General features: G+C 56.6%; 1 protein-coding gene and 1 long non-coding RNA gene across 8 annotated transcripts in view; one reads left to right on the top strand and one right to left on the bottom strand.

Moving 5' to 3' along the window:
• Window positions 1-27,244, top strand: part of LLGL2 (LLGL scribble cell polarity complex component 2) — a 31,516-nt gene extending 4,272 nt beyond the window's left edge. The window contains exons 1-26 of one of the 7 annotated variants that reach the window (XM_064495524.1): window positions 5,904-5,943; window positions 6,105-6,198; window positions 13,928-14,025; window positions 15,296-15,377; window positions 15,642-15,757; window positions 16,107-16,265; window positions 18,098-18,260; window positions 18,398-18,530; window positions 18,826-18,880; window positions 19,521-19,675; window positions 20,972-21,189; window positions 21,263-21,330; window positions 21,455-21,608; window positions 21,698-21,802; window positions 22,212-22,504; window positions 22,598-22,748; window positions 23,105-23,255; window positions 23,934-24,050; window positions 24,169-24,335; window positions 24,798-25,062; window positions 25,307-25,460; window positions 25,715-25,743; window positions 25,977-26,024; window positions 26,225-26,267; window positions 26,385-26,446; window positions 26,678-27,244. In XM_064495524.1, coding sequence (XP_064351594.1) covers window positions 6,124-6,198; window positions 13,928-14,025; window positions 15,296-15,377; window positions 15,642-15,757; window positions 16,107-16,265; window positions 18,098-18,260; window positions 18,398-18,530; window positions 18,826-18,880; window positions 19,521-19,675; window positions 20,972-21,189; window positions 21,263-21,330; window positions 21,455-21,608; window positions 21,698-21,802; window positions 22,212-22,504; window positions 22,598-22,748; window positions 23,105-23,255; window positions 23,934-24,050; window positions 24,169-24,335; window positions 24,798-25,062; window positions 25,307-25,460; window positions 25,715-25,743; window positions 25,977-26,024; window positions 26,225-26,267; window positions 26,385-26,446; window positions 26,678-26,685 — 3,069 coding nt within the window. In that variant the 5' untranslated portion in view covers window positions 5,904-5,943; window positions 6,105-6,123 and the 3' untranslated portion in view covers window positions 26,686-27,244. Of the gene's footprint in view, window positions 1-5,903; window positions 5,944-6,104; window positions 6,199-13,927; window positions 14,026-15,295; window positions 15,378-15,641; window positions 15,758-16,106; window positions 16,266-18,097; window positions 18,261-18,397; window positions 18,531-18,825; window positions 18,881-19,520; window positions 19,676-20,971; window positions 21,190-21,262; window positions 21,331-21,454; window positions 21,609-21,697; window positions 21,803-22,211; window positions 22,505-22,597; window positions 22,749-23,104; window positions 23,256-23,933; window positions 24,051-24,168; window positions 24,336-24,797; window positions 25,063-25,306; window positions 25,461-25,714; window positions 25,744-25,976; window positions 26,025-26,224; window positions 26,268-26,384; window positions 26,447-26,677 lie in introns of those variants that run through there. The other 6 variants (XM_031469069.2, XM_064495525.1, XR_010384557.1 and 3 more) reach the window with 6 other exon arrangements.
• On the bottom strand, window positions 560-5,732 carry LOC116157821 (uncharacterized). Its single transcript, XR_004142061.2, has 4 exons — window positions 5,685-5,732; window positions 4,990-5,126; window positions 3,788-3,909; window positions 560-1,022 (listed from the first exon to the last, which is right to left on the bottom strand). It is a non-coding gene; the product is annotated as an uncharacterized LOC116157821 (long non-coding RNA).
• Window positions 27,245-27,516: the final 272 nt, after the last annotated feature.

Raw genomic sequence — 27,516 nt, 5'->3', positions numbered from 1 at the left:
TAAGCTGCTGGCCATGGGCCTGCCTGGCGCCTCTGGGAGATTGGGTTTCCCAGGGCAACTCAGGCACTTTGCAAAGGAGCCGTGGGCATCTGAGTCGGCACGGAGGGGTCAGCAGCCGCCCCAGCAGCTTAGAGGCCTGCCTTACCACTCCCCTTTGTGGGAGGTGCTGGGGTGCACTCACACCCAGCAGATGGAGGCCAAAGCCACACACGGGCCTCACACAGGCCTCACACAGGATGTTGGGGAAGGGAGGGCAGTTTCAGCAGCAGTAGACTGGCAGGAGCATAAGCAGAGAAGAGAGGAGAGGAGAGCTTGGGACTCAACTTCACACTGTGTTTGCTTCCAGAGATCGTGAACACGGGCAGGTGCTAGTGTGGCTCCAGGAGCCTTCTTTCCCTTGGGCCCGAGATACCCAGAGTCATGCTTCTGGATGTAGCCTCTCCCTGCAGATCAATGGAAATGCCCAGGCTGTTAAAAGGACCCCCTAAGGGGCTGGCCCATCACCCACCTCCAAGACAGGCTGGCTCAGCTTGGTCAAGCCTTGATCTCATGAGGACAGTTTAGCCCAGGCATCCCAAACAGTGTTAGTGTGGGACTAGCAATCTGGTCTGGGACCCCCTTCTTCCTTCCTGCAACACAATCAGACCTGCTACTTAGAGCAGAGAACCAAGACAAGTCCCCCGCCATGCATTTATTTTTTTCCTCTGCCGCTACTGGTCTCTGTCCTGAGGGCCTGCGATGCAGGGGTTGGGGGAGGGTCAATATGTGACACCGCTGCAGGGTCCAGGCAGAGGATGGGAAGGGCAGACAGGGTGAGGTGTGGCTAGCCTGTTGCCAGATAGGTAGCCCTCCTCTTTTATTCCGGGGTGGGCATCAGGGTGTGAGGAGACTGATTCTAGGCCCCGGTATGTTGTGCCAGCCGGCAGCAGCGTTGGATGACTGGAGCAGTGAGAGGGAAGGAAATCGCGGGGTCGGCTGCCCACGGGGAACTCTCAGGCTAGCTCCATGCAGGCAGCACAGACCTGTGGGGAGAATAAGTTAAGAATTAGCCACTGGTCAGCACATGTCTTGGCCCTAAAGCCTGAGCTCCGGCCCCCAAGGGAACAGAGAGCGGGGCGGAGCAGAGCAGGCAGCTCAGAGGTAGGTCTGGTCATGGACAAAGTGTGCAGTGGACAGGAACGGAGGCCCGGGTTGGGCAATCTTTAGAAGTTCAGGGACCCGCACCCAGGAGTCTTGTCGCGAGCAGCCCAGGCCCCCTTCTGTGGGTGGGTCTAAAAACACAAAGAAGTTCAGGGGATTGAGAAGGTGTTTCTTCTCAGGAAGACCCCCTGCCAGGGGTCTAGCCAGGATCCTCGGAGCTCCTTCCAGCCCCAGTGACTTTGCCTTAGATCCTTCTTGGTTTCAGACTTGGGAGGAGCTCCTCAGCTTGGGGGGCTCCTGGACTCATCTCTTCTCCCACATCCCTCATGGTGTACAGTACTCAAGTGTTTGCTAACCCCCCGTCCAGCCCTTCCTGTTGAAGCTCACAGCCACCCCACTGGTCACAGCCTGTGAAATAGTAACATCCTTTACCTCCGGCCCCAGGACCCTGAGGCCTGAGGTCACACAGCTGGTCCAACCCACCTGTCTGCTCCCTGCCTCTGCACCCGTGTAATGTCCGTAGCAGGGGGAGTAGGAATGATTCCCCCAACGGGACTGAGTGCCTACTGTGAGCTTAGGGCCACCCTCACAACTGACCACCACCTGGGCCTTCATCCCTTCTCTGTGTGATCCTCTTATCTACCTGCCTGGGAGGCAGATAAACCAAAAGAAGAAAAAAAATCACCAGTAATCCCATAACCCTTCCAGTGTGTTGTTGACTTATGTAAATATTTTTAATGGATTCTACCTGACTCTTGGAGACTGTACCTGGCCATGGTCTCCTGCCCTTTAAATGACTATATGCCTTCCACCATGGGGCTGAGCACCCTTCACCTGTCCCCTGTCATTGGCCGCTTAGGTTGCTTCTGATTTTCCCTAGTGGCCAGCACGACATGGGGGAGGAGGACATCCAAGGAGCCAGATGGGTGCATGTGTCCGGTGGTTTTCGGCACCATTTTAACCAAGGTGCGGTCAAACGCTGAGGGAAGGGGGTGAGAGTGGTCAGGATGGGTTCAGACGGGGAGGCTTTTTGGAAGGTGATTTTTGATACGCTGCTTGAGGGGCAAGAAGGTTGTTTCAGACAGAATTGTGGAGACAGAAGCACAGAGTCCATTGTGAATGCAGCCTGAAGAGGGGCTGAGCAGATGGAGGGGCCAACTCGAGGCCAAGCAGAGGGGACGTGGGGGAGGGGAGGGGAGGGCGGGCCCCATCAGGTCCCTGCCCAGAGCAGTCTGTGGGTTCCCATGGAGTCAAACTGCGGCTCTTTGCTGGGGCACACCAGGCCCTCTTCCGACCCGCTTCATCTCTCCTTGTTGTCTGTACTCAGCCCCTCCTGGCACACGTGAGCCTGTTCCGGCTGCCTGACCCACCCTGTCCTGAATCTTGCCATGGTTGACCACTTCCTGTCATCATTCAGGCCTGGGTGGAGGTATTACCACCTGCTTTCATTCATCCAACGTGTGTGTGGGGTGAAACAGGGCGGGAGTCCCTGAGTAGGAAGAAGACCCTTGTGGAGGGTTGCACAGGTAGTAAACTGTTAGTTAACTGTTCCATCAGGACCAGTCCTGGGGAGCAAAGCCAAGCCAGGAAGTAGAGGAGAGGGAATGTCAGGGGAGGCATGTTTGAATAGAGGGAAGGGTGGGAGGCAGGTGAGTATCTGCAAGAAAAGCGTCCCAGGCAGAAGGAATTCAAATCCACAGGTCAGGCTCTGGAAGGTTCACCAAGTCCCTCGACCACCTAACCCTGGTCACTCGATCACGTGTCTTCCCTTATTTTCTTGCTGGCTCTGATCTCTATCTGAAACTATCCCGCTGACTGATTGCATACCTGTGAGTCATCACACTCTCCCCTGCAAGGATGTAAGCTTGGTGAACTGGGGGATCTCGTCTGTCTGTCACAGGTGTATGCTCAGTCCTAGGGCAGTGTTTGCTCCGTGCCAAGCACTGTGTCAGGCACTGGCGTTTGGCGCTGCTCCCGCTGCTCCCAGCATACGAACTCTCTGGGCCTCGAGGAGCTGTCCTGGGGGACACTTGGCTTGGAGGAGCTGAGCTGTAGTGCTTAAGCCTTGGCTGTTGGTCCCTTACGTCTCCCTGCCCCACCCCCCAGGAGTGGGCTGAGCAGGTAGGATCTGTTCCGCACCAGGAGGCTCCAGGCCCCGGTTCCGGAAGCTTCTCCTAAGAGAACCTGCTTGTCTGGGGTGAGTGGGGCTGGGAGTTTGCCTGGAGGTGAGTCCAGCCAGTCCCAGCCCTGTCCGCCTTCAAGATGGGATGGTGCTTTCTATGCCTTGACCTGGGCAGCTATTTCCGTATCGGGGGCTACACTGAAGGTAAGTTGGAGCGAGGAGCAGATGCTGTGGCTTCCCTGCCTTGGTCCTGGCTCTATCACCCCAGGGCAATGGGGTCCCAGCCCCCATGGAATGAATGGCAGATCCATGCAAGGCCATTCAGTCCTACCCAGCCAGACCTCGCCAGCGGCCAGGCCCCTGGCCCCAAACTGCTTGGTTGGCTCCCAGTTGAAGTCATGTGGGAGTGTGTGTCTGCGTGCGTCTGTGCCTTTTAACTGCAGGGGTGTAATTAGGCATCCTCTGTCTTGTCATATCCATCCTTTGCTGCCTCCCAGAGCCCTTAGATTTGGGAATTTGCCAGACCTGGGGTCAAATCCGTGTTCTGCTGGTTCTTCCTCAGTGACCTGGATGAGGTGCCCAGCCTCTGTGGTCTTCGTTTCTTTGTCTGCCAAGTAGGGATATTCCATTCATCTCCCAGGGAGGATCTGGAAGGTGAATGAACATTCAGGATGAGGTTTAGATGCACCTTGTTCTAACACACAAAGGTTTGGTTCAGTGCCTGGTACGTAGCAGGTGCTCTGAGGAGCAGTTGGGTGGGTGGAGTGCCCGCCCCACCCTCCCAAGTGGGCTGCCTCCCACCCTGCTCCACATCCTATCTCCCTCCCTCCCACGTGCACATTTTTCCCCGGGACTGCGATGTTACCCTTGAGCCTCTGTGGGTCCTGCACACAGATAGCCCTGTGCCCTCTTGTCCCCACCCCATGACCTGCGCCAGTCCCTAGAGCAGAGCCAGGTTGGCCTCTCCCTGGAGTCTGCAAGCCCCTGTCCTCCTCCAGGGCATCACTCCCAGCTTCCTCTGACTTCTGACCCACTGACCTGGGTTGGGGGAGAGAGAGCAAGAACAGGCACCCCCAGGAGCCCCAGGCCGATTGATGAGTTGGCGCCACCCTCCCCCACGGCTGGAATGTGAGGCCACCAGCTCAGCTGTTTGTCCAGGAGGCTGAGGTCACTGCAGGCCTGTTTTCACTCCCAGTCCCTGGAGCCTCCGGGACTTTCCTGTGTTTGTTCCCTGAACCTGCTGCAGGGCCTCGGGTCAAGTGGGCACCTGGGAGTCTCCCCACTACCTGTTGATCCTTGGAGAAGTGGGGTTCCTGCTCTGGCTCCCCCCAAAAAGGCACAAACCTCTCATACCCACCCCTTCCCCCACCTCCCTCTAGTGGTGGCCTTTCCAGTGTCCCCAGAAGGTGAGGCGCTCTGAGGTCTGGTCTCTACCTTTTCCCAGCTGGGGTGGGTTTGAATTGCCATAGGATGTGTGTCTCTGCCAGAAAGTTCCCCCAGCTCTGCCACATATGTGCCTCCCATGGTCCTTTCATATGCAGTGTCTCAGCCTGATGGTTAATTTTTATCACCTCCCAAAAAGCTGGAAACTTCAGGGCATCCTTCAGGTCTCAGCTCAGCTACATTCTTCTCTCTTAGGACATCCCCTCCCTCTCCCCAGCCTGGGCCAAGTGCCCCCTGTGCCTCCCTGTCAGAGCACCTAGCACACTGCACCACCCTGTCTTTACCTGCCCCTGCTCCAGAGTAGGCTCCTCGGGGTAGGAACTGGCTCCGCCTCCTTCCTTTCAGAGTCTAGTGCTGAATGAATGAAGCCATTTCCGGGGTGGGCCTGGCCCCTGTGTTTCCAAGGACAGATCCTGGTGTCCTGTGGTCAGTGGGAGGAAGCCAGAAGCGGGAACAAACATGATCCTTCCTCCTTCCCCCAAGGATGATCCAGAAATAGTTCCCCTTGGATTGGGAGTGCATTCTATGGTGGGCAGATGGTTTTGGAGCCTTAAGCTGGTTTCTTTGTTGGGAGTACATTTCTTCTCCCAATTTGCTTCCACTTGGACCTGTGGGAAACGGAGCCTTTCTCAGCGCACCCCAGCACCCCAGGGGAGCTAGAACTGGGAGAGCCAGAGATGGGGGCTGGGGAGGGGGCAGCCAGGAAGCCTGGGGCTAGGGCTGCGGCTGCAGAGACCTCATCAGCCCTGGGGGTGGACCCAGCTCCACTGTGGGTCCCAGGTGTGGAGTGGGATGGGCCAGCACCCCTGACTGTGTGCTCTGCACCTCGCCTGCTCCGGCTCCTAAGCTGAGAGTCCCTTGGCAGGCTTCCCTGAAGTTAGAAGGAGGAGTCTGCCCAGGTGTGCAGACTCCCGAGAGAGTTCTGCTGGGCCCCATTAGAAATGTCCCTGCCTCTCCCCTCCCCCATTTGGGTTCTGACCTGAGAGCCTTTGCATTCCCACCTCCTAACCCATTCTGGAGAGAGGCTTGTGAAGTTTCCCTTTCTGTTTAACCAGAGTTTTATGGGTTTTCAGAAAACAGGTTAACAATTAAGCTTAATTAACCTCAGGGCCTCTGGCCCTCCTGGTTCCTATAAAGCCAGGCTAAATGGCTTCCTCCCCCGGCTTCTCCCGTTGGCTTTATAAGGCCACAGGTGTCCAGGAGCAAGCATCAGAGCATTAGGCAGCCCCGGCCTCCAGGTACAGAGCTCTGTCTGGTTTCCTCTCCTGAAACCGGGAACCAGAACCACACTCCAGGGGTCTGGCCCTCCTGGCCCAGAGGGTGGCTACCTTCGGTGCTAGGGGAGAGAGGCCAGTGCCTCCCTTGCCCTGGTCCTCAGCAGCTCCTCCCCTTTCCCCAGGGGGCTGCACAGGAGCAAGATGAGGCGGTTCCTGAGGCCGGGACATGACCCTGCGAGAGAGAGGCTCAAGCGGGACCTCTTCCAGTTTAACAAGGTAAGGGGAAGCGGGGGACCAACAGGGTGTTTATGTCAGGTTTGAAGGTGTCCCTCTCACCAAAGGCTGGGCTGGGGGCACTTGAGTCGCCCTTACCTGGATTAAGGTACTTACTTGCCACTGCCTGCAATGCCTCGTGGGAATCTGACTTTGGAAATGGGGTCTGGTTAGAGAGGCTTTCCTGGGGAAGGGCATTAGGATGCCCAGGAGTCGGCACTTCTTGTCCCAAGTTTCTCACTGATTCTGTGACCTCTGCAAGTCAACTCTGCCTCTTCCAGCCTCAGTTTCCCCATGTGTAAAATGGGGATAAAACAACCTGCCCTGCTTACCTTCTCACGAGGTTATTGAGGAGGCTCAGGGCTGGGAAAGATGAAAGTATGTTGAACCCTGCAAAATGTAATAATGTTCCTGTGACGCCAGTTTCCTTGGTGCCCTGGGGCCACAGGCCATGACTGTTCCCTCCCTCCCCAAATTGCCCCCAAAGGAAAATGCAGCTTTCTCTGCAGGTGGGATGCATGATTCCTTCTGACAGGCTCCAGGCCTGGGTGAGTGTGGAAAGGCGCCTGCAAGAAGGTGCCGGGGTTGGCATTTGACCACCCCAACCTTACACACCTCCTAAGGCCCCCGAAAAAAGTGTCCTGTCACTTGAGATCACAGGGAGGGTCCCAGAAGCCTTGCAGGGCTTTCCCTTGGGGGCCGGGCCTGAGAAGGTGACCTATAAAGGGAAAAGGAGCACAGCTTGGTTTATTAGGTCAGAGCCCACCTAGCAATCTGCAGCTGTTAGGGGGTAATTAGCACCTCACCTCTGCTTTGATCTAGGCCTTTGGCCCATGCCTGAGCTTCCCTGCACCATAAAGGCAGACTGCAGGAAGGGGAGCATCAAGATGCTCTTCCCCTCAGGGGTCCCGGGACCCCTCCAGGACATGCTGATGGGTAGGGTTCAAGTCTAGCTTAGCCACTTAGGAGCTAGGTGACCCCATGCCCATCACCCACAGCATAGGCTTGTTATGAGGATTACGTGGAATTAGATCATTTAAGTGCTAGGCAAAGTGGTCCAGGAACATTGGGTGCTGTTTGCAGGGGCTGCCTGCCTCCCAGTGATAGAGAGCTCCCAGGCGCTTGTTTTTGGTGAATCAGGGTCCCAATGTGCTCTGCTGTTTTCCTCTGATTTTCTTGACCTATGACTGTGAGGCCACTGGCCTCTGGGATCAGGGCTTCCCGAAATGAATGCCTCTTCCCATTGGCAGAAGGAAGCTGTGAGCAGGGCTTTTGGGCCTTGTGATATGGGGGTGCATGTGTTATGACTGGGGGATCTTGGGGCCCCTGGGGGCCTGCCATTCTCACTCCCAAGGGAGCAGCCCATGAGTGCTGGGTGTGGGTCTCAGACCCTGAGCATCTGCCACGGGGCCTGGGTGACCCCTGTCGCCTTCCATTGCCCCTGATGACGCTGGGATCTCACACCCCAAAAAGGTGGCCAATTCTAGTGGAAACCGGATAAACAGGCTCAGCAAAGAGGGATAAACCCCCGCCCCAAGTTCCAACTGTGCAGCAGCAGGGTGGGGCTGGGGCGGGGCTGAGGCTGAGGAATCATCCCCCCACTTCCCCCACACGTATTCCTCAAACCTGGCTGCCCCACCCCCAGACCTCGCTGGGGAGGGGGTCTGGAGGCTCCTGAAATTCCTTCCTTCCTTCCTTCCTTTCATTTGCAAGAAACATGCATTGAGTACCTACTGTATACACAGCCCAGGGCTGCGGCTGTGAGAATCTTAGATGATAAGACCCTTGCCCTCCAGGACTTTTATAGTCTGGTGGAAGGAAGTGGGCTGATGGTCTAAAATTCCACTTCCTGAGAGTAGAAAGGGGGAAGGGGAGAGTCTTAGGGGGCACTGGGGAGGGGAAGAGATTAGTTTCATCTAGGCTCTGGGTGAATGGTGGAGTCAGAAGGGTTGGGATGCCAGATTCTGGAAGATTTGGGAACCTGGGTGGTCCCACCCACGCCAGCCCCACCCCAGTCCCCTCCTCTTCCGTGAGCGGATCTCATTTATGATTCAGAAATGCTAACATGGGACTTTTTGTTTTCCTTTTTTTCAATCTTTCAATTAGAAACAGGTAAACTCAGAGCACTCAAGTGATCTTTGCATTGACTGGAGGGCCCCATAGTGGGGGTGGGGCCCAGGGCAGGAGTAGAGCTGTGTTTCCAACCTCAGCACTATTGACATGTGGGGCGTGTGGGGCCTGCTGTGTTGTGAGGCTGTTTAGCAGCACCCTGGCCCCACCTCTCCAAGACGTAACAACCAGCAATGTCTCAGGACATTGCCCAGTGTACCCTGGCAGGTAAAATGGCCCTGGTTGAGAGCTATTCAGGACATGAGATTGATGAGATCTGGTGATAGAAGGAATATAAAAGGGAAGGGAGGTGGATGTCCTACAGGAGGGGGGCCTCCATCCTGGCTGGGTGGTGGGGCCACGCCCTGGGATGGGAGCCCAGGAGGGGCGAGGAGCAGGGTTGAGGAAAGTGATATGTTTGGTTTGAACAGAACAGCAAAAATGATGATCATCGATTTATCGAGAGGCAATTTTGCCCAGCGGTTAGTGGTGCTGACCCTGGCATCTGGCTACCAGGGTTCACCCAGCTGGGTGACTTTGGACAAGTTACTCATCTCTAAAAGGGAGAGGATAATAGAAGCTACTCCACAGTGTTGGTGTGCGTATTAAATGAGTTAATATATAAGTCGGGCCCTGATTACAGTATCAGCGCATCTCTGTGAATGTTATCTGGCTTGAGGTTGAGTTTGGAGTGTCTTGGCACCCTCAGGTGAGAGCAGGTCCCAGCAGACAGTGGGATATATAGAACTGGAGCTCTGAGCCTTGTATCTGGGGAAGCAGGAAGCGTCTGGTCACTGTTCCAAGAGCTCCATCCCAGAAGCGCTGGACTGCAGAGCACTGTGCAGGGGATATGGGACAGTGGCCCCATCATCAACCAGTCACAAGTGACATACAGACCCTGGCTTCTAAACCAGTGCTGGGCCTCTCCCGCCAGCACTTTCTGGCCAAACTCCTTGCACCCACACCAGGAGATGTCCTGTTTCAGCTTTGGTACCTGGGAAGGAACTGTGTCTGTGGACAGATTCTCTGAACCTTCTGCTGAGGACTGATTGTCCAAGGAGCAACTGTAGTTCACCAAGGCTTCTGTGCTAAGTAGCAGAGGGACCAGGGCCAGGTTGTGCATTGTTTGGGGTGGGGACCTGGAGCCAGGTGGCCTGGGTCTAGATGCCAGCTGTGCTGCTTCCTCATTGAGTGACTGCAGACATGTGACTTAACCTCTCTGCTCCTCAGTTTCCTCTTCTGTAAAATGGGCATTATAATAACCCCTACATCCAGACTGGTGTGCTAAGTGAGTTAAATTTGCTTTGAGTGGTGCCCACATATGGCTAGTCCTGAGCCAAGGTCGGCCTCGTCTTCGCCTCATCCTCTTGACAACTCATAGGTGGGTGGCGGTCCTATTCTGTAGGCAAGGAAACAGATCGAGGAGGGCCCTGGCTGGGAATGAGGACTCCCATCTGCCGCCAGCTCTGTGGTCACAGGCTGGCAACTTAATGTTCTTCTCCTGTGCTGGTTGGTGGCTCCTCAGGCCTGTTGGGAAGACAGAGAAGTTGGCTGGCAGTGCTAGCAGGGCCACTGAAGACCAAATGAGGGGACAGCAGGGGAGGGGGGGATGACTCCAGGGGATGTAAGTTCATGTTAAAGTAAAACCCCTTCCTTAAATCCCTCAAGGCCCTCCCTCCGGTGAAACCCGCCAGCTGGCTGATAAGGGCACCCAGGCCCACCCTCCCCCACCCCCAGCGCTGAACAGTGTGTTCCTGACCAGCTGCCCCTGTCCAGGGCCAGGCTGTTTTGTGTTGGCTTTTGCGTGGCTGGGCCTCGGTGTCAGGTGACAGCCACATAGGGAAGGCTGGGTTGCTGCCACTGTCAGGAATCTGGGCTGACCACACCCAGTATGGGGCAGTGCCTCTCTGTCCCCCACCCCACTGCTGTGCACCCCCTGTGGTCCTGGGCAGCCCTCCTTCCCACCCTGGGACCAGCGCTAGGTACTCCTTGGCCCTCAGTCTTGGACGGGGTGCCCCCTTGCTGGAGGCAGGGTAAGGGGCCTCGGGCTCCGTGACAAACCACCTTTGCTCTCCCCCTTCCGGGAACCTGAAATGGGGTCCTGGAGCCAGACTGAGACAGACGGGCTTTCTCTCTCACACCAGACTAATGTTGCAGTTTGGCGGCTCCTACCAATCTCCCTTTCCCAGCTCCCTGTCAAAAGAGTTCATTGTTCTCTCCTCCCTTGGCAGAGGTCACCTGAGCCAGGTAGCTGGATGCTGAGCTCAGGAGATATGGGAGGATGGCCCAAGTGGCTGCCATGATTTGGTCAACCTCCTAGCCTGAGCCTGAGCTGGAGATGGCTGGGGTCTCCAGCTGTGAGGGCCGGCCCTGGAATCCCCACCTACTGTTCCAGGCAGAGCCCACACCCCACCCACTGTCCTGGGTGGAGGGATGATTGGGGTTACTGTGTGCCGTGGCAGTCGCACAGCAGGGCACCCCTGGTGCCCTGGGGTTGCTTTCTTTAAGGAAGGTCATACCCTCCTTGCTCCAGGGTCCTGGGACTGTGCCTAAACCCTAAACAAGCTGGGGTGGGGGCAAGACCGGGTTCCTGCCCATGTGGACCAAATCTTCAAAGGCTGTTAGGAGTTGGAGGGAGGGACGCCCAGGGAATGGGAGGGGCACCCGAGCTTGGGAGGACAGCTACTTGACAGTGACTCAGGTGAGATGTTAGCAGAACTTCCTGCTGATGAGTTGAGAGGATAATGTGTGGCTTGAACCCTTGACAAAACCGCAGGCTGTTTTCTCTTTGGCTTGACTTTCCTGCTGATGCACTGAGGTAGAAGTGTCTAGGGCAGCTCCTCGATTCAGTAGGAATATAATGAGCCACATGTGTCAATTAAAATGTTGTCAAAGCTTCATTACAAAAATTTTTAAACAAATGTCATTAATTTTGATAACATATTCTGTTTAACCCAATATATCTGAAATATTCTTGTTTCAATATACAGTCAGTAGATACTAGATTTTTTTTTTTGCTTAGTGGTTTTGTGTTTGTTTTAAATACAAACGTGTATTTTACACTTACGGCACATCTCAATTTGGACATTAAATTTTCTTTGGAAATATGTGGCAGTTGGAAAAGATTAGAAGCTTGGTCTGCCTAACTCTAGCCTTTGTTCCTTTGGAACCCAAGAACATACCTGAGAAGTTTTCCAGTAATTGAATTGAGCACCCATTCTTAAATTTAGGTTAATTAAAATTAAATAAAATTAAAAATTCAGTTCCTTGGTGGCACTAGCCACACTGCAAGTTCTCAGTGTCCCACACAGCTCGTGGCTGTTGTACTGGGCATCAAGGCCTGGACCCTCTACTAGCCACCAGGCTCCTGCTGGTGGTTTCCCCCAGGGCCCTCCAAATCCCAGAGGCTTTGGTGATGGGAAAATGCTCTCATCCCAGGAACCTGGCCGAGGCCTAGCGGGGGTCCTGGGGAAGCTTGTCCCACAGGCCATCACATGCCCTGCCCTCCTTTTCCTGGGAAATGTTTACATTCCAGACACTCTGCTATCTCCCCAAGGCTTTTCCAGGCTCTGCATTTTTCACATAGCTGAACAGGAACCTGGGCTGACTGGAGATTGGAGGGGGAGGTCCTGCTGGCACACTTCTGCCCTCCCAGGTATAGCCATTTGCAGGGCAGACTGTGTTCCTGGCAAAGAACCAGGCCTGTGGGGCCCCCACACCTCTGCCTCCCCAGAATAGGCACTCTTGGGAGCCCTCCTCCCTGGGCCGACCCCAGCACAGGGCCTCCTTCTGTGAACCACCAGGCTGGACTAGCACGCAGGCAGCATTTGAGTTTGCTGACCTATCACGCCAGCTGTCACCAGGACTTATATCCTTCTGCTCCTTTGAGGCCAAGTGAAGACTGGAGCACAGAGCCTTGGGCCTGAGGAGAGCTGCCTCACTGGGGCAACCTTCTGGTGCAGGCCAGAGTCTTCATGGTTTGAGGTGGGGGGGATCTTTAAAGTAGCCGGCTGGCATCCTTTGTCTAGATCTAATCTAGCTCTGCAGGTTTAGGATCCCCTGCAGTGGGAGTTAAGGGGATAGGGTTAGCTGATTAAGAAACTACCAGGAACCTTCCCGAAGATGGTTTGTTGATCTAAATCTCTAGTGCTTTACACCTGGCCCTTTTTAACCTGTAATTCCACCCCTGGGACATCTGCCTAAGGAAATACTGAGTTGTAGGCCAAGATAGGAGCCCAAGAATGGTCATCAGTGCCCCGGGCGACTGCAAAACCTCTAAAAACAAAGTAAATGTTCAATAATGGAGGCCTGGCAAGTTAGGGCACCTGCACCTAAGAAATAGTCTTTAGGCATTTAAAAGTGCTTTTAGTGCTTCTAACAACCTGGGCTGACTGTAGGTGGAAAAACAGACTACAGAGCTATACATGTACATATTTATCCATGTGGCCTGGTCCTAATTAGGTCTCTGGGACCTAATTAGCTGGAGGGTATAGCTCAGTGGTAGAGTGTGTGCTTAGCAGGCACAAAGTCCTAGGTTCAATCCCCGGTACCTCCATTAAAAAAAAAAATTATAAATAAATAAACCTAATCACCTCCCCCCAACAAAACTTTTTTGTATTTTAAACTTTTTTTGCAACTTTCAAAGGTTACTTTCCATTTACAGTTATTACAAATATTGGCTATATTCCCCGCATTATACAATATGTCTTGAGCCTCTCTTATTCCCAGTAGTTTGTACCTCCCACTCCCCCAGCCCTATGTATTACCCCTTCTCACCTCTCCCCACTGGTAACCACCAATTTGTTCTCTGTATCTGCGAGTCTGCTTTTTTGTTATAGTCACTAGATTGTTGTATTTTTTAGATTCCACATATAAGTGATACTGTACAGTATTTGTGTTTCTCTGAGGTCTCTGGTTTTAAGTAAAGACCCACACACGCCTACAGTCAGACACACACCCTTGTTAGCAAGGGTTACTCCGGTTGGGGGACCACGGGTGATTTTTCTTTTTCAAACTCCATTATATGTTCCAAGTTTTCTACAATGTGTATTACTTCTATAATAAGAGATGAACAGAAGCCTGTGTCTGCAACAGCACTCCAGCAGCTTCCTCTCTGGGAAGATGGTGGAGGAGAACTCACAGTGACAGCAAAGGCCCCTGAGACAGAGCAGGTCTTCAGCACTGGAGGAGCCTTGCTGAGGGACGGCTGTGGGTTCCGTCGGACCCCAGGGGACCACCTGGATCTGTGGTGCCACCAGGCTTCCTGAGTGACCTGGTGCCTCCACTGTGCCAGCCCCCCTGCCAGAGCTTCCCTGCACCCCTGTGGGAGGGCTGGGTGGGTCACCCACATTACGGATGGTGGAGGAACTCAGTCAGAGTTCTCGGAGAACAAGGGGCCAGCATGATGTCTGTGGGAGAGCCATGTGGCCAAGGACTGGGTCAGAAATGGACTGAGGCAGGGGGCCCAGATGGGTCCGGGTAGAGACCTGAACATGACTGAATTCCTCCTTCCTGCTAGGGGTGGCTCTGCTGTGGCTCCTCCGTCCAGCACTGACCCCTCTCAGCTGTGGAGGGGCGGAGGGTATGTGTCTGTAAACCTATGCCTGTCTGCTTCTCTTTGCAGACGGTGGAGCATGGATTCCCGCACCAGCCCAGCGCCCTCGGCTACAGCCTGTCTCTGCGCATTCTGGCCATTGGCACCCGCTCTGGAGCCATCAAACTGTATCCTTACGTTCTCCGAGCTCTCACCCAAGGATGCCCTGGAAGGGGCGGGGGCCTTGCTGTTGATGAGATTCAGGAAAGACCCCCACCCTCCATGGAAAAGCAAGTCACACATGACCCCTTTTGTTCTGGGATATTCTAAATACCCTCTTAAGGGTCAGCTCTGAATGCAGTGAGTGGAAGCTGGTGAAGGGCCAAGAAGTGTTGTTTTTCCTTCGCCTGTGCACATAAGAGGCAATGGTCTGATCCCAGGGCTCTGTCCAAACCGCAGACAGGGTGGCCTCAAATTAGAAGAGCAGTGTTCGGGCAACTACTCTTCCAGATTCTACTGCCGACCATGCACACCCCCCATATACATGCACACCCGCCATGTACACGCACACATACACACCAAGGAGTAGAGTGGACTCCCAGTCGGCAGGAACAGACCTTCCCTGGCCTGAGGCTGGACATGGTCCAGTGAGTCCATTTCAGAGGCAAGCCCACAGGTTCCAGGATGGGAGATCACTACTCGGTTCCCGGATGGGAGATCACTACTCGGTTCCCCTGGCCTGTGTCTGGGACCCCTGAATCTGACCTGAGCCCCTAGGGTGGGCTAGGGTGGGACCTAGGAGAATTGGGAGGTGGGTGGTGTGGACAGCCCAGCCGGCACCTCCTCCTGCAAAGCTGTAATTCCCTCCCTCTCTCTGCTGCAGGATGGGCGGGGAGGCTGGGGGTCCTGGGCTAGGCTGGAGGTGGTGTATACACATGAGGGCAGGGGCCCAGGTCCCACACCAGCTCAGCCCTCCCTTAGCTGGTTAATCATTGCCAGGCCACAGCCATACCCTGGTTACCGATTCCCGGTACCAAGACTTGTGGCCATGGCTGCTGTGGGTAGGCCTACAGCAGCACTCTGTTTTCTCACAGGTGCCCCCATGTGGTAGCTGATAGGTCTGTTCAGCAGGTTATGGGGTGGGGTGGGGGGCAAGGGCGGCCTCACTGTTGCCAAGATAAGACTTCACCCTTCTACCGAGTCACCCCCCACCTGCCTGCTGGGACAGCTCTCCCTGGTTGGCTGGCCTCACCCTCAGGGGTCAGGTTACTGGCTGTGTGCCCTTCGGCCAGGCCCACGGCTATCCTTCCCACCCTAATCACTCAAGCAGGGGTCCTGCTGCCTGGGGCGAGGGCAAGCCCTTCTCTGCTGCTGGGTATTTATACTCCTAGCCCAGAGGTCCTGGCCTGGGGGCAGTGTCCTGCCTTCTGGAGCTTTTCCTGAGCCTGCTCCTCCTAGCTATGGTGCCCCAGGGGTGGAGTTCATGGGTCTGCACCGGGAGAACAATGCGGTTGTACAGATCCACTTCCTGCCTGGACAGGTGAGGAGCCCTCTCCTTGTCCTCCTTGCTCTCATGTCTTCCAGAAGGCATGTATGAAGAGGCAGGCATTTGGTGCCCTGGGTTTGGTGCTGGTGGGAGGGCCTTGGGCCACCTGCCTTTCCCCAGCCGCGGTCCACAGTCACCCTAACAGTAGCTGGGGGTCTCTTTGAAACGACCAGCATGGGCTAGGCGGTCTCAGTGAATACTGTCCCTCCCTAGTTAAAGAGACAACATGCCCTTGCCCCTGTCCCATTTCTTCCCTAGTGCCAGCTGGTCACCCTGCTGGATGACAACAGCTTGCACCTGTGGAGCCTGAAGGTCAAAGGTGGGGTGTCAGAGCTACAGGAAGATGAGAGTTTCACACTACGTGGCCCCCCAGGGTAAGGACCTGGTCTTGCTTTCCCGGCTGGCTTGACCCCTGCACCCAACTCTGGGTGCCCTGGGAGGAGCAGGCAGGCTGCCACCTGCCTCCCTCCATCCCACACAGTGCCTACATAGGAGGCTCCAAGGGATTTTTCTCTGCCTCCTAGCCCAAGCTCTCTGCCATCTGTTTTGGCAGAAAAGAACCCATGTTTGTCCTGGCCCGAGTTGCTGTGGACCCCATTAAAGGATCTCACATGCCTGCTTCCCCGAGGCGTGGCCTTCCCTGGGAAGGGTGAGGGGTTCAGGGGATCCTGTCATGCCTGCCCAGGCAGCAGCCAGTTCACAAGCCATCATTCCTGTCTGCAGGGCTGCCCCCAGTGCCACGCAGATCACCGTAGTCCTGCCACATTCCTCCCAAGAGCTGCTCTACCTGGGCACTGAGAGCGGCAACGTGTTCGCGGTGCAGCTGCCGGCCTTCTGCACCCTGGAGGACCGGACCATCAGCTCGGACGCCGTGCTGCAACGGTGAGCCCTGAGCCCAGAGACCCTGCTGCCCTTAGGAACCTGTCCCCTTGAGTTGGGCATGGCTTTCTCCTTTCAGTCCCAGTTATGTCTCAGGAGCTTATAATTTCTCTCCTGGAAGATCTGTGGGGTTGGAAGGACAGACTCTCAGCTTCCTACCTGTCCCCCAAATTGAGAATCTCACCCTGAGATGTGTTAGCATCCTAGCAAAAAAATGAGTCTTGGGAGTAATTTGTCACCTCATTTAAAGGTGAGGAAAATGAGAGTCAAAATGACTGTGTAATGTTACCAACTCTCAGTCTGGCATTCTTGGCACTGATACCGCCTCTTTCAAAGCCCCAGGGGCTCCACGAAGGGGCGGGCCGGGCCCAAACCTCCCTTGTCAGCTGGGGTGGCTTCTGCTGATGCTGGTGCTTTGGAGTCACTGCTACGTTTCCCTTTGCACGCAGGCCCCCTGGCCCCAGACACCTGGCAGCCATAGCCCTAGTAGGTGTCTTGAGATCGTTTCGGTATCTTTGCTCCTTAATGGTGGTGTCTGCGGTAGAGAGGGAGTCAGATCTGGTCTGGGTGTGGAGAGAGGGGGCCAGGGCCCAAAAGGGGAGGAGATGAAGGAGTCTAGCAGGAGCTTGGGGGGGCTGGGTTGGTGGCAGGGGAACATTCTGCAGCGAAGAGGGGCAAGGAGGCAGCCAGGCAGCTGGGATGTGAAGCTGCTTCAGACTCAAGCTTCCTGACGGCTCTGGACTAGGCTTGTGGCACTCAGCCGTCAAGTCTCCGGATGAAGGTGAAGCAGGGCCCAGCTGTCTAGGGCAGGACGTTGTTGGGTTGGGAAGATTCTCACTTAGGAATGGGTCCCCCTGAGCACAAACCTCTGTCTTTCCCACTCTGGATGGGGTAGAGTCAGGGCAGTGTGATCACCGTCAGGGCAGGACTGTTTGCAGGACAACAGGCAGGGCTGGTGTTCAGCCGGGGCGCCTGCTCTGTGGACAGGACAGCAGAAGGACCTGCTCCTCAGCATGTGGCTGTGCCGGCACCTGCTTCACCTGCGCTGGTGGGAGTCTAGTCTGGGAGGAGCCCTTCGCCTGGGCTTTTCCGGCCTGAGTGCCTTGGAAACACCTCCAATGGATCTAAATCTTTATTCTAAATATAGAGAATTTGGTTTGGGTTTGAGCATAGAGATACCCTCAGGGTCCTGGCTGTTGCAGTTTCCTACTTGCCATCCTCAGTGTTGGCTCTTGGTTCTGTACCTGCCACCTCACAGTCTCGTGTTAGCTGCAGCACTTCCAGACTTCACATCAGCATTCCAGGCCCAGAAAAGGAAGAGGAGGTCAAGGCTCAAGGCCAGGCCAACTGATGTAGAGAGTTTTGTTCTGTGGGTCTTAAAAACTTTTTTTTAATGAAATACCACCACCTTACAGAAATGCACCAAGTTTGAATGTATGGTATAATGGATTCTTGTTAAGTAAGCATCCATGCACCAACTCTGGGGAAAGACAGAACTTTGCCAGATCCCCAGGATCCCCCTACCTCCCTTCCCAGTCACGGCTCCCCACCTCCTTCCCCCAGCAGTAACCTCCACATCCACTTTTCTGGAAATCACTTCCTTGCCTTTCTTTATAGTTGTGCCACGTGTGTTTGCATCCTTGGGGGTTTTCTATATCACTGTCCTGTCCTGTGTTGCTTCTCTCTCCCCTTGGCAGTGTGTCCTAGTGGCCTTCCTGTGCTGGCACATTCAGTGCCCACTGCTTTGTGGAATGTGTGTGTGTGGCTGTGCCACACTCTCAGCCAGACTCCGTTGGTGGATGGCAGTGTGGGCTCACGGCTCTCCCCTCGCCCAGGTTACCAGAGGAGGCCCGCCACCGGCGGGTGTTTGAGATGGTGGAGGCTCTGCAGGAGCATCCTCGGGACCCCAACCAGATCCTCATTGGCTACAGCCGGGGCCTCATTGTCATCTGGGACCTGCAGGGCAGCCACGTGCTCTGTCATTTCCTCAGCAGCCAGGTAGGGGGTGCCTGGGACACTGGTGGGTGCCGCGTGGTTCTCCCAAGCCCTGTATGCTGAGGTGTGGGGGTGCGGGCGATGGGACTGCCACCCTGATCCCAGCCCGCATGTCCGCTCTCTCCTCTCCCACCGTGAAGCAACTGGAGAACATCTGCTGGCAGCGGGATGGCCACCTGATTGTCAGCTGCCATTCTGACGGCAGCTACTGCCAGTGGCCCGTGTCCCGAGACACCCAGCAACCAGAACCGCTTCGCAGCTGTGTGCCTTACGGTCAGTGCTCCGCCCACCACCTGGGGCCACCTTCCAGTGAGCGGGACAACACCCTCTCTGTTTCCAGGTGGTCTCTCCTGCTGTCAGGTGTAGGCATCCAACTCACAGAAGCAAAACCTGGGGCCCAGAGGGGTGAAAGCTTTGTCCAAAGCCGTGCAGCGGGTTTTCTGATACCCAAGATGGCTCAGGGAACTGCTCCAAGCAAGACACCCAAGCATAGGTCTGCTCCACGGGGACAAACCCGTGTGCCTCTGAGAGTGGGAGGACTTGTTCAAGCTGACTCCTTTTCTTTTAGGTCCCTTTCCTTGCAAAGCTATTACCAAAATCTTCTGGCTGACCACTAAGCAGGGGTAGGTATCAGTGCTCTGTCCTTTTCCTTTTCCCTTTCCAGAACCTTCTTGGGGGGCTGGAAAGTCTGCAGACCTCTGCCTAGGGGAGAAGGTGCCTCGTGAATACCTTTGGGCCCCACATCTGGGTTTCCAGGGAAGGGAGAGGGGCCATTCGTACCTCTCACTGGCTATTTCCTGAAAAAAAAATTCCCGTTCTTTCCTTTCTGTCATCCTGGAGAGGTGATTCAGGTCAGCAGGTTTCCAACTCTGTTTTAGCAGCAGGCCTGTTTCACCAAGCAGAATGATACAGGGAGACCTGATGGATAAGCAGCCAAGGGTGGTGGGGGTACTCTGGCTGGAGCAGGAGTGGCGGTAGTCTCAGAACCTGCGGCCTGCCCTTCCGCTCGCCCCCAAGCTCTCCTGGGCTCTTGCAGTTGAGCAGAGATGAGGCTCTGCCCCAGCCCCTCCTGGGGACCTTGAGTGAACACTCAACTCACTCTGAGACTGGCTGGCCTCCCGGGCCCTGCCGCAGAGGCCAGTCACAGAACAGTCCATGTGGCTGGCTCACGGGGTGGTGTGGCTCTCTGGGGTGATGTGGCTGTCAGCAGTGGTGTCGGAAGCCCCAGCCCACCTGAGCTCCTGCTCTTCTGTTCCCTACCAGGTTGCCCTTCACCATCTTCCAGGGTGGCATGCCACGGGCCAGCTACGGGGACCGCCACTGCATCTCGGTGGTCCACAATGGCGAGCAGACAGCCTTCGACTTCACCTCTCGGGTCATCGACTTTACTGTCCTCGTCGAGGCGGGCCCTGGGGCTGGTAGGCAGGAGTGGGTTCAGAGGGCTAGGGAGGTGTGGGGATGCAGGCCCATCCCCCATTGGAAAACAAAGGGGAAGGGCCTGCAGGTGTCCCCAGACCTGTTCCTCCCTGAGTCCCTTAGCCCCACCACACCTCTTCTTAGTGCCCCCGAGGCTTCTCCCCTTCCCTCCCTCCTTCCTGGCCACACCTCCCACCCACCCCGGGCTCTCTTTGCCCTTCCCTGGCTCAGATGGGACTTAGTCCAAAGCGGGCAGATCTGCACTCTTGGGTTTAACACCCACCCAAGCTGAGGCACGGGGCTCCTGGCTTGGACATGGTGAAGCCCCCCTTACGGGGTGGGGCAGGAACAGTGTGGGGCCAGCTGAGCCGACCTCCTGGTGCTCAGCCGGGCCAGCAAAGCCCTGAGTCAGCTTCCTAAATTGGGTGACAGGCAAGGCCGGAAAGGGCCTGTGTTGAAACCCAGAGAGGTGGCATAGCGGGAGATCCCCAGGAGGGAGGGCCTACTCCCCAAATGACTCTGAACCGACAGGCCAGGTCGGGGCGGACCTGCTCGGGACGCCCTGGGCTGTGTGCTCCCAGCCTCACCAGTGGCCGTTTGGAGGGAGACTCTGAACTTGCTCTTCCTCCCTTCTGAGCCTCTTTGCTCTTCACAGCTGACAGCATGCTGGGAGCAGGGTCCAGATTTTTGGTCTGTTCTTTCAGATTTTCTACATTGATGATTGTGTCATCTGTGAACAAAGATAGTTTTATTTCTTCCTTCCAATCTGTATACCTTTTATTTCCTTTTCTTGTCTTGCTACCTTGGTTAGTACTTGAAAGGGAGTGGCAAGAGGAAGCAACCTTGCCCTGTTCCTGGTCTCAGCGGGAAAGCTTCAAGTTTCTCACTGTTACGTATTACGTTAGCGGTAGGGGTTTCCTAGGTATTCTTTATCAAGTTAAGGAAGTTGCCCTGATTCCTAGTTCACTGAGAGGTTTTATCATAAATGAGTGTTGGGAATGTCAAATACTTTTTCTGCATCTATTGATATGATCATGAGATTTTCCTTTTTTCAGCCTATTGATGTAATGGATTGCGTTCATTGAGTTTCAAATGTTTACATGGCCTTGCATATCTGGAATAAATCTCACTTAGTCGTGGCATATAATTCTTTTTATGCATTGTTGGATTCAGAGCTTGATATTAAATACAGGCTTTTTCCCTGGCTCCAGCCCCAGAGCTTCAGATTCCACAGGGCCAGGCTGGGAAAACTGCTCCTAGTGGCTCCCACAGCCCCTGACCTTGGCCTGTCCCTGCAGCCTTTGATGACCCCTATGCTCTGGTGGTGCTGGCCGAGGAGGAGCTGGTGGTGATTGACCTGAAGACAGCTGGTTGGCCTCCAGTCCAGCCTCCCTACCTGGCTTCCCTGCACTGCTCCGCCATCACCTGCTCCCATCACATCTCCAACATCCCTCTGAAGCTGTGGGAGCGGATCATCGCTGCCGGCAGCCAGCAGAACACACACTTCTCCACCATGGTGGGTCCAGGCCCTTCCCCAGCCCCACCCCAGGGCCAGGCCCCACCATGAACTTCTCTGTCTTTTCCTCCAGGACTGGCCCATCGATGGTGGCACCAGCCTGGCCCCAGCCCCCCCCCAGAGGGACCTGCTGCTCACAGGGTAGGTGATGTTGATGGTACTCTCTTCCTGCCTAGTGGGATAAGCGAAGTGGGAGTGGAGCCCAGAGGAGTGCGTGCCTGGCCCGGCATGCCTCTCACGGGTGGCAGGCGGGCTCTGCCCACAGGCACGAGGATGGCACGGTGCGGTTCTGGGATGCCTCGGGCGTCTGCTTGCGGCTGCTCTACAAACTCAGCACGGTACAGGTGTTCCTCACCGACACAGACCCCAGCGAGAGCCTCAATGCCCAGGGCGAGGACGAGTGGCCACCCCTCCGCAAAGTGAGGCCCGGAACCTGGGAACCAGGGAGGGCAGGGATGGGCCGGGTCTGGTGCTCATGGCCACTCACGGGCCTCCTCTCCCTTGTCAGGTGGGCTCCTTTGACCCCTACAGTGACGATCCTCGGCTGGGCATTCAGAAGATTTTCCTCTGCAAGTACAGCGGCTACCTGACCGTGGCTGGCACAGCAGGGCAGGTAGCAGGCTGGGCTGGGTGTGGGGAGCAAGGGTGAGGAATGATCAGGTGACTTTGGGCGGCATCCAGGCCCATAAGCTTCTGTCTCAGGACTGGGGGGGGACAGAAGGGACAGAAGCCAGCCTCCTGAGCGCCCACTGGTGGCGTCACCAGGATCATCACCCACCCTGTGGCTCTGGCTTTGCCCAGCGAATAGAGGTTCCCTGATCCCATTAGAGGGAGGCCTTAGGATGGTTGTTTCCCCTCTAGAAACCAGAATTAAGGGCGAAGGGTGGGACACTTCTGATCCTGATTGGGCCCTGGGCCTTGGCACGGGTCCCAGGTCCTTTGCTGTCCCGGCCATCAGGTCCCTGAGGTCCCATGGTCCCTTGGTGCTGGGGGTTGCTCAGCCTGTCTGCTGCCCCGCCCAGGTGCTGGTGCTAGAGCTGAATGACGAGGAGGCAGAGCACGCCGTGGAGCAGGTGGAGGCTGACCTGCTGCAGGACCAGGAGGGCTACCGTTGGAAGGGGCATGAGCGCCTGTGTGCCCGTCCGGGCCCTGTGTGCTTTGAGCCTGGCTTCCAGCCCTTCGTGTTGGTGCAGTGCCAGCCCCCGGCCGTGGTCACCTCCTTGGCCCTGCACTCCGAATGGCGGCTCGTGGCCTTCGGCACCAGCCATGGCTTTGGCCTCTTTGACCACCAGCAGCGGCGGCAGGTCTTTGTCAAGTGAGCAGCTTGCCCAGGGTGGCTGGGGCCCAGCTCTGTGATTGGCAAGGTCCCTTGGGCCCCAGCATCGCTGACAGGCCAATGTCACCCCAGGTGCACGCTGCACCCCAGCGACCAGCTGGCCTTGGAGGGCCCACTGTCCCGTGTGAAGTCCCTAAAGAAGTCTCTGCGCCAGTCTTTTCGCCGGATACGTCGCAGCCGAGTGTCCAGCAGGAAGCGGCGTCCTGCGGGCCCTCCAGGAGAGGTGAGGCCAAGGCTGGCAGCAGGTCCAAACTGCCCCTCCCTCCCCCACTTGCCTTGGTCACAAGCATAGGCCCTGAGCTGCACTGCACAGGTTCATGCCCTGCCCCACTGCCCACCAACTGGGTGACCTCAGATCTGTCACAATGCTGCTCCATGCCTCGGCTTCCCCAGGTGTAAAAGGCAGTCATTGTAACACCTCAGGGTCAAGTCCTTGGTCAATATCACCAGGCAAGTGGCGGTGAGGGCTGTGGCCAGTCTTCCCCTGGAAAGATCACTGTTGAGCAATGTGATACTGCCCTCCACCCCCCAGGAGGGAAGGACAGAGCCCACCCTCAGGCCCGGCCCAACCCACTGCAGGTGCCTGAGGGGAGCACCAGGGCAGAGCGGGCCGGCCTGCAGAACATGGAGCTGGCGCCCGTGCAGCGCAAGATCGAGGCCCGCTCAGCAGAAGACTCCTTCACAGGCTTTGTCCGGACCCTCTACTTTGCTGACACCTATCTGAAGGACAGTGAGTGGCCAGCCTGAGATGGGGGCCTGGGTGGGCGCCCGCTGCCATGAGGGTGTGTTGGAGGCTACTGCCTGCTGGCTGGTGCCACCCTAAAAGGGGCTTCCCTCTGTGAGCAGGGGAGACCAGAGCCCCCACCTGCCTCTTTCCCTCCCCCTCCTGGGTCTCTGAGTCAGGTCACCCTGGCTTCAAATCCAGGCTCCACCACTCTCTAGAAATGTGACCTTGGACATGTCACTTAGCTTTTCTGGGTCTCAGCTTCTCCCCCTGTGCAATGGGGTAATAGCTTCCTCCTAGAGTGGCTGTGAGGGTTGGGACATGCTGTATGCCTGCTGGTACCCAGTAGGCCCTATAGAAGCTTCCCTGGCTGTTTGCCCCATGCTGCCCTGCTGCCAGGGCAAGGGTGGGGTGAGGGCTGTCCACTGCTGGATCTCAAGGGCTGAGCTGTCTGAGTTTGGGATCATCTGTACATGGGACCCTTGGTTGTCTACACCCAGGAGGTAGGCAGGGCCCACAGCAACTCCATTTTACAGAGGAAGAAATTGAGCCTTATGAAATTTGCTGACTTGATGCTGGAGTCACACAGGTAGTGAGTGGCAAGGCCAGGAAGTAAGCCCAGGTCCCTGGCTCCCTCTGACCCTCAGAGCCAGGGGTTAGATGTAAACCTTTGCCTCCTGTCAGGCTCCCGCCACTGCCCCTCGCTGTGGGCTGGCACCAATGGTGGTACCGTCTACGCCTTTGCCCTGCGTGTGCCCCCTGCCGAGCGGAGAATGGATGAGCCAGTGCGGGCAGAGCAAGGTGAGTACTGAGTGGGGGAGAGCAGAGGGCCTGGTCTGCCTGGGCTGGGAGCCAGCTGGTGTCTCCAGCCTTGCCTCCACCTGACCACCAGCCCCACCACCTACATCTGTCCCTGTAGCCAAGGAGATCCAGCTGATGCACCGAGCACCCGTGGTGGGCATCCTGGTGCTGGACGGACACAGCGTACCCCTTCCTGAGCCCTTGGAAGTGGCCCACGACCTGTCAAAGAGCCCAGACATGCAAGGAAGCCACCAGCTACTTGTCGTGTCAGAGGAACAGTTCAAGGTGCCTTGTTGGAGGAGGCTGGGTCCCCCGGGAATCCCCCAGGACATTAGGGGGCACCCAGACCTTGGGCACAAATGACAATGGCTAGGACTCACACACTTTGTAGCTAGTGTGTGAGGGTTGCAGAGGCACAGGAAAAGAAAGGGGTCTTGGTGGATTCCCTGGGCCCCAGTGGGGACACATGGCAGACATAGACCCGTGTCTATGGAAGACACAGAAAATGCAGATGGGGAAATAAGAGGCCCTGACATCCTGCAGTCCAACTGCAGTGACTCCATGTCTGAGCATTGAGGGAGGGAGCCTGAGACAGCCGGCTTTGCTGGGAAGCTGGGTGGGTGGCATCCGGCGGAGGGCAGAGCCCGGCGGCAGCATTGGGCAGGAAAGCGAGAAGTGCTTGCCTGGCTGGATGAAGTGCTGCAAACTGGTCTGGCCTCAGGTGTGACCGGCTGCCCTGTGCCCCAGGTGTTCACGCTGCCTAAGGTCAGTGCCAGGCTGAAGCTGAAGCTGACCGCCCTGGAAGGCTCGCGGGTGCGGCGGGTCAGCGCGGCCCGCTTTGGCAGCTGTCGAGCTGAGGACTACGGGGAGCATCACCTGGCCGTCCTCACCAACCTGGGTGACATCCAGGTGGTCTCACTGCCCTTGCTCAAGCCCCAGGTGCGTTACAGCTGCATCCGCCGGGAGGACGTCAGCGGCATCGCCTCCTGTGTCTTCACCAAATATGGCCAAGGTGTGCAGGTGGCGGGCGCCTCGGGGACCTCTGCCAGCAGGGCTGGGTTTGGGGCTCCCACTGCACTGCGGGGGCTGCTGGGAAGGGCAGCCACAGGTGTTGTGGCCAAGGCCAGGCTCCTTAGGCAGAGAACTTTGGGAGAGGCTCTGGCCCCTGATACCCGCTGGGAGGGAAGCTGTGTTGGCAGCCACAAGGCCCAGGAGACTCAGGCTGGCCTCACTTACCAGACTTCTCCACCCCCCAGGTTTCTACCTGATCTCACCCTCCGAGTTTGAGCGCTTCTCTCTCTCCACCAAGTGGCTGGTTGAGCCCCGGTGTCTGGTGAATTCAGCAGAAACAAAGAACTACAGCCGCCCCTGCAACAGGTCGAGCCCTGAGAAGGCCTCAGGCCAAGCCAGGTAGGTAAAAGGGCGGGTGGTCTTTGCTACAGCGCCTCCTCCTCCTCCCCGGGGTACCCATGGGAGGCTTGCTAGAGTCGCCTTCGCCTGTGAGCTCCGCCCACCCTCCCAGCTCAGGCTCTTTGTCCCCCTTCGTATGCCCCACTCCCCCATGCAAGCTGGTCAGTCGACCTCATTCTTTGTGGAGCCAGGGCTTTCCAAGCCAGAGTGGGGAGCCTAGTGGCCCCCAATCCTTACTGTCTCTTCCCCCACAGGAACTCAGGGAGCCAGAGTGATGGAGAGGGTAAGACAGGCCTCCATCTAGGGCAAAGGTGTTGTGAGCACATCTGGGCCCAGACCTGGGGATGGAAAGGGGAGGGAAGGGGACCCCAGGTGAGCAGCTGGTGTTCGGGCTGGGAGTAGAAACAGCTTCCCTTCCAGTCCTGAGCTCTAGGCTCCAGCACCCCAACCCCCATAAGGAGGGAGCTGGGGCAGAGAAGGGCCCAAGGCTCACCTGACCTGGCCTCTGCCTTCCAGAGAGGAGATCGGGCCCTGTGATGGAGCACGCTCTGCTCAATGACGAGAGTGAGTCAGGGCAGGAGTCAGTGGGCTGGCAGGAGGGACATTTGGGGTGGGGGAGTGCCTGGAAGGCCAGGGGAAACTGAGGGCCATTTCTCTGAAGTGGGGCAGACCTGTCCAGCACCCCATCAGTAGAAAGGGGAGAGAGACTTGGCCCGGCCCCTGCTGGCCTCACCAGGCCTCTGTTCCCCACCCCTGCCCTGCAGAGGTCCTGAAGGAGATCCAGAGCACGCTAGAGGCAGACCGAGGGTGAGTTACTGCTCGGGCTTGCAGGAATGGACCTCGAGGTGCCAGGAGAGCTCTGGGAATAAGGGTCCTTGACTGGAGTCCCCATGGAGGGTGACTGCCCTGTCTTTGCCCACACAGGAGCTGTGGTGATTGGCGTTCTCAGCGAGTGGCTGTGGGGTACAGCCTCGGCAACGGGGGAGGTAAGGGCTCTGGGCACTGCCGTGGGGTGGGTGGGGGGCGGCCAGGAGGGCACGCTTCTGGGGAGGGATGAGCCCCTGTCCTGTTCCCTCAGGATCTTTGGGTCCATCTCAGCCCTGACACATGCCTCTGCTTGTCTTGAAAACCTCCATGTCTGGGCTCAGGTGGGTGACTGAGGCCTGTGTCCTGCCCAGGATGCCCCTAAGCTGCTGTCACTCTATCTCCTCCTGCAGCGGAATGAGCAGGATGCACGTCCGGGCTGCACGATGAACACACACTACTGAGGGCTCTTCCTCGGGGCACTGCCCTGCCTGGAGAGGCCCGCGCACTGGGCCGTGGAGGGCCTGGGGGCATCCCCAGTTTCCACTCTGCTGCTGCTCCTGGCCTCAGGAGGAGAGGGACCCCAGGCCCCTGGGGCTGGCCCTCCCCGGGCCTTGACTCTCTCGGTTCTTTTGTCAATGTTGCACAGTTTTTAACCTCCTCTTCCCCTTTTTGTAGTGGGCTGGATTTTAAATTATAAATGTTAACTGCCTCCAGGTGAAAATGAGTTTTTAATAAACACCTTATTACCTCTTCTCTGGACTGGCCCAATGGCTTTAATTTTTAATTGTGCAGAGATTTTTCCCATATAAATGGAAATGATTGTTAGCCGGTTCCTTACCTTTGCCCCTGGGATGTGTCCCCTGGACCAGGCGGGTGCTCAGGAGAATGTTTTTTAAGCCACTTGAATCAGATCAAACTGGTTGTGTCTGAACACTATATGCCTTCTCTTTTTGGGAATAAATGATGAGCTAACCGTCTTGAGTCTGTCTGACTGCATCCCTGGGTCTGGAGGCAGAGGGAGGCCCCGAGCTGCCCTGGCTGGCCTTTCCTTGCCATCAGAAGGGGAAGATGCCCACAGTATCTCAGCCCTGATGGCTTCTTCCGGGCTTCGGGGAAAGACTGTGGGGTGCTGCTGGCGGGGGGTGGGGGGGGTGGCGGTGCCTGGAGGTGAAAGATCTCAGCCCCAGGTGAGGGGCTGGATTAAACTGCTGTGAAGGTTCTTGTAAGCTGGAGACTTGATTACTTGGGC

This window comes from Camelus dromedarius, chromosome 16 (assembly GCF_036321535.1).
Source record: "Camelus dromedarius isolate mCamDro1 chromosome 16, mCamDro1.pat, whole genome shotgun sequence".
Taxonomy (NCBI): Eukaryota; Metazoa; Chordata; class Mammalia; order Artiodactyla; family Camelidae; genus Camelus; species Camelus dromedarius.
The sequence above is the reverse complement of the archived record's forward strand: the minus strand, read 5'-3'. Positions and strand labels throughout refer to the sequence as shown.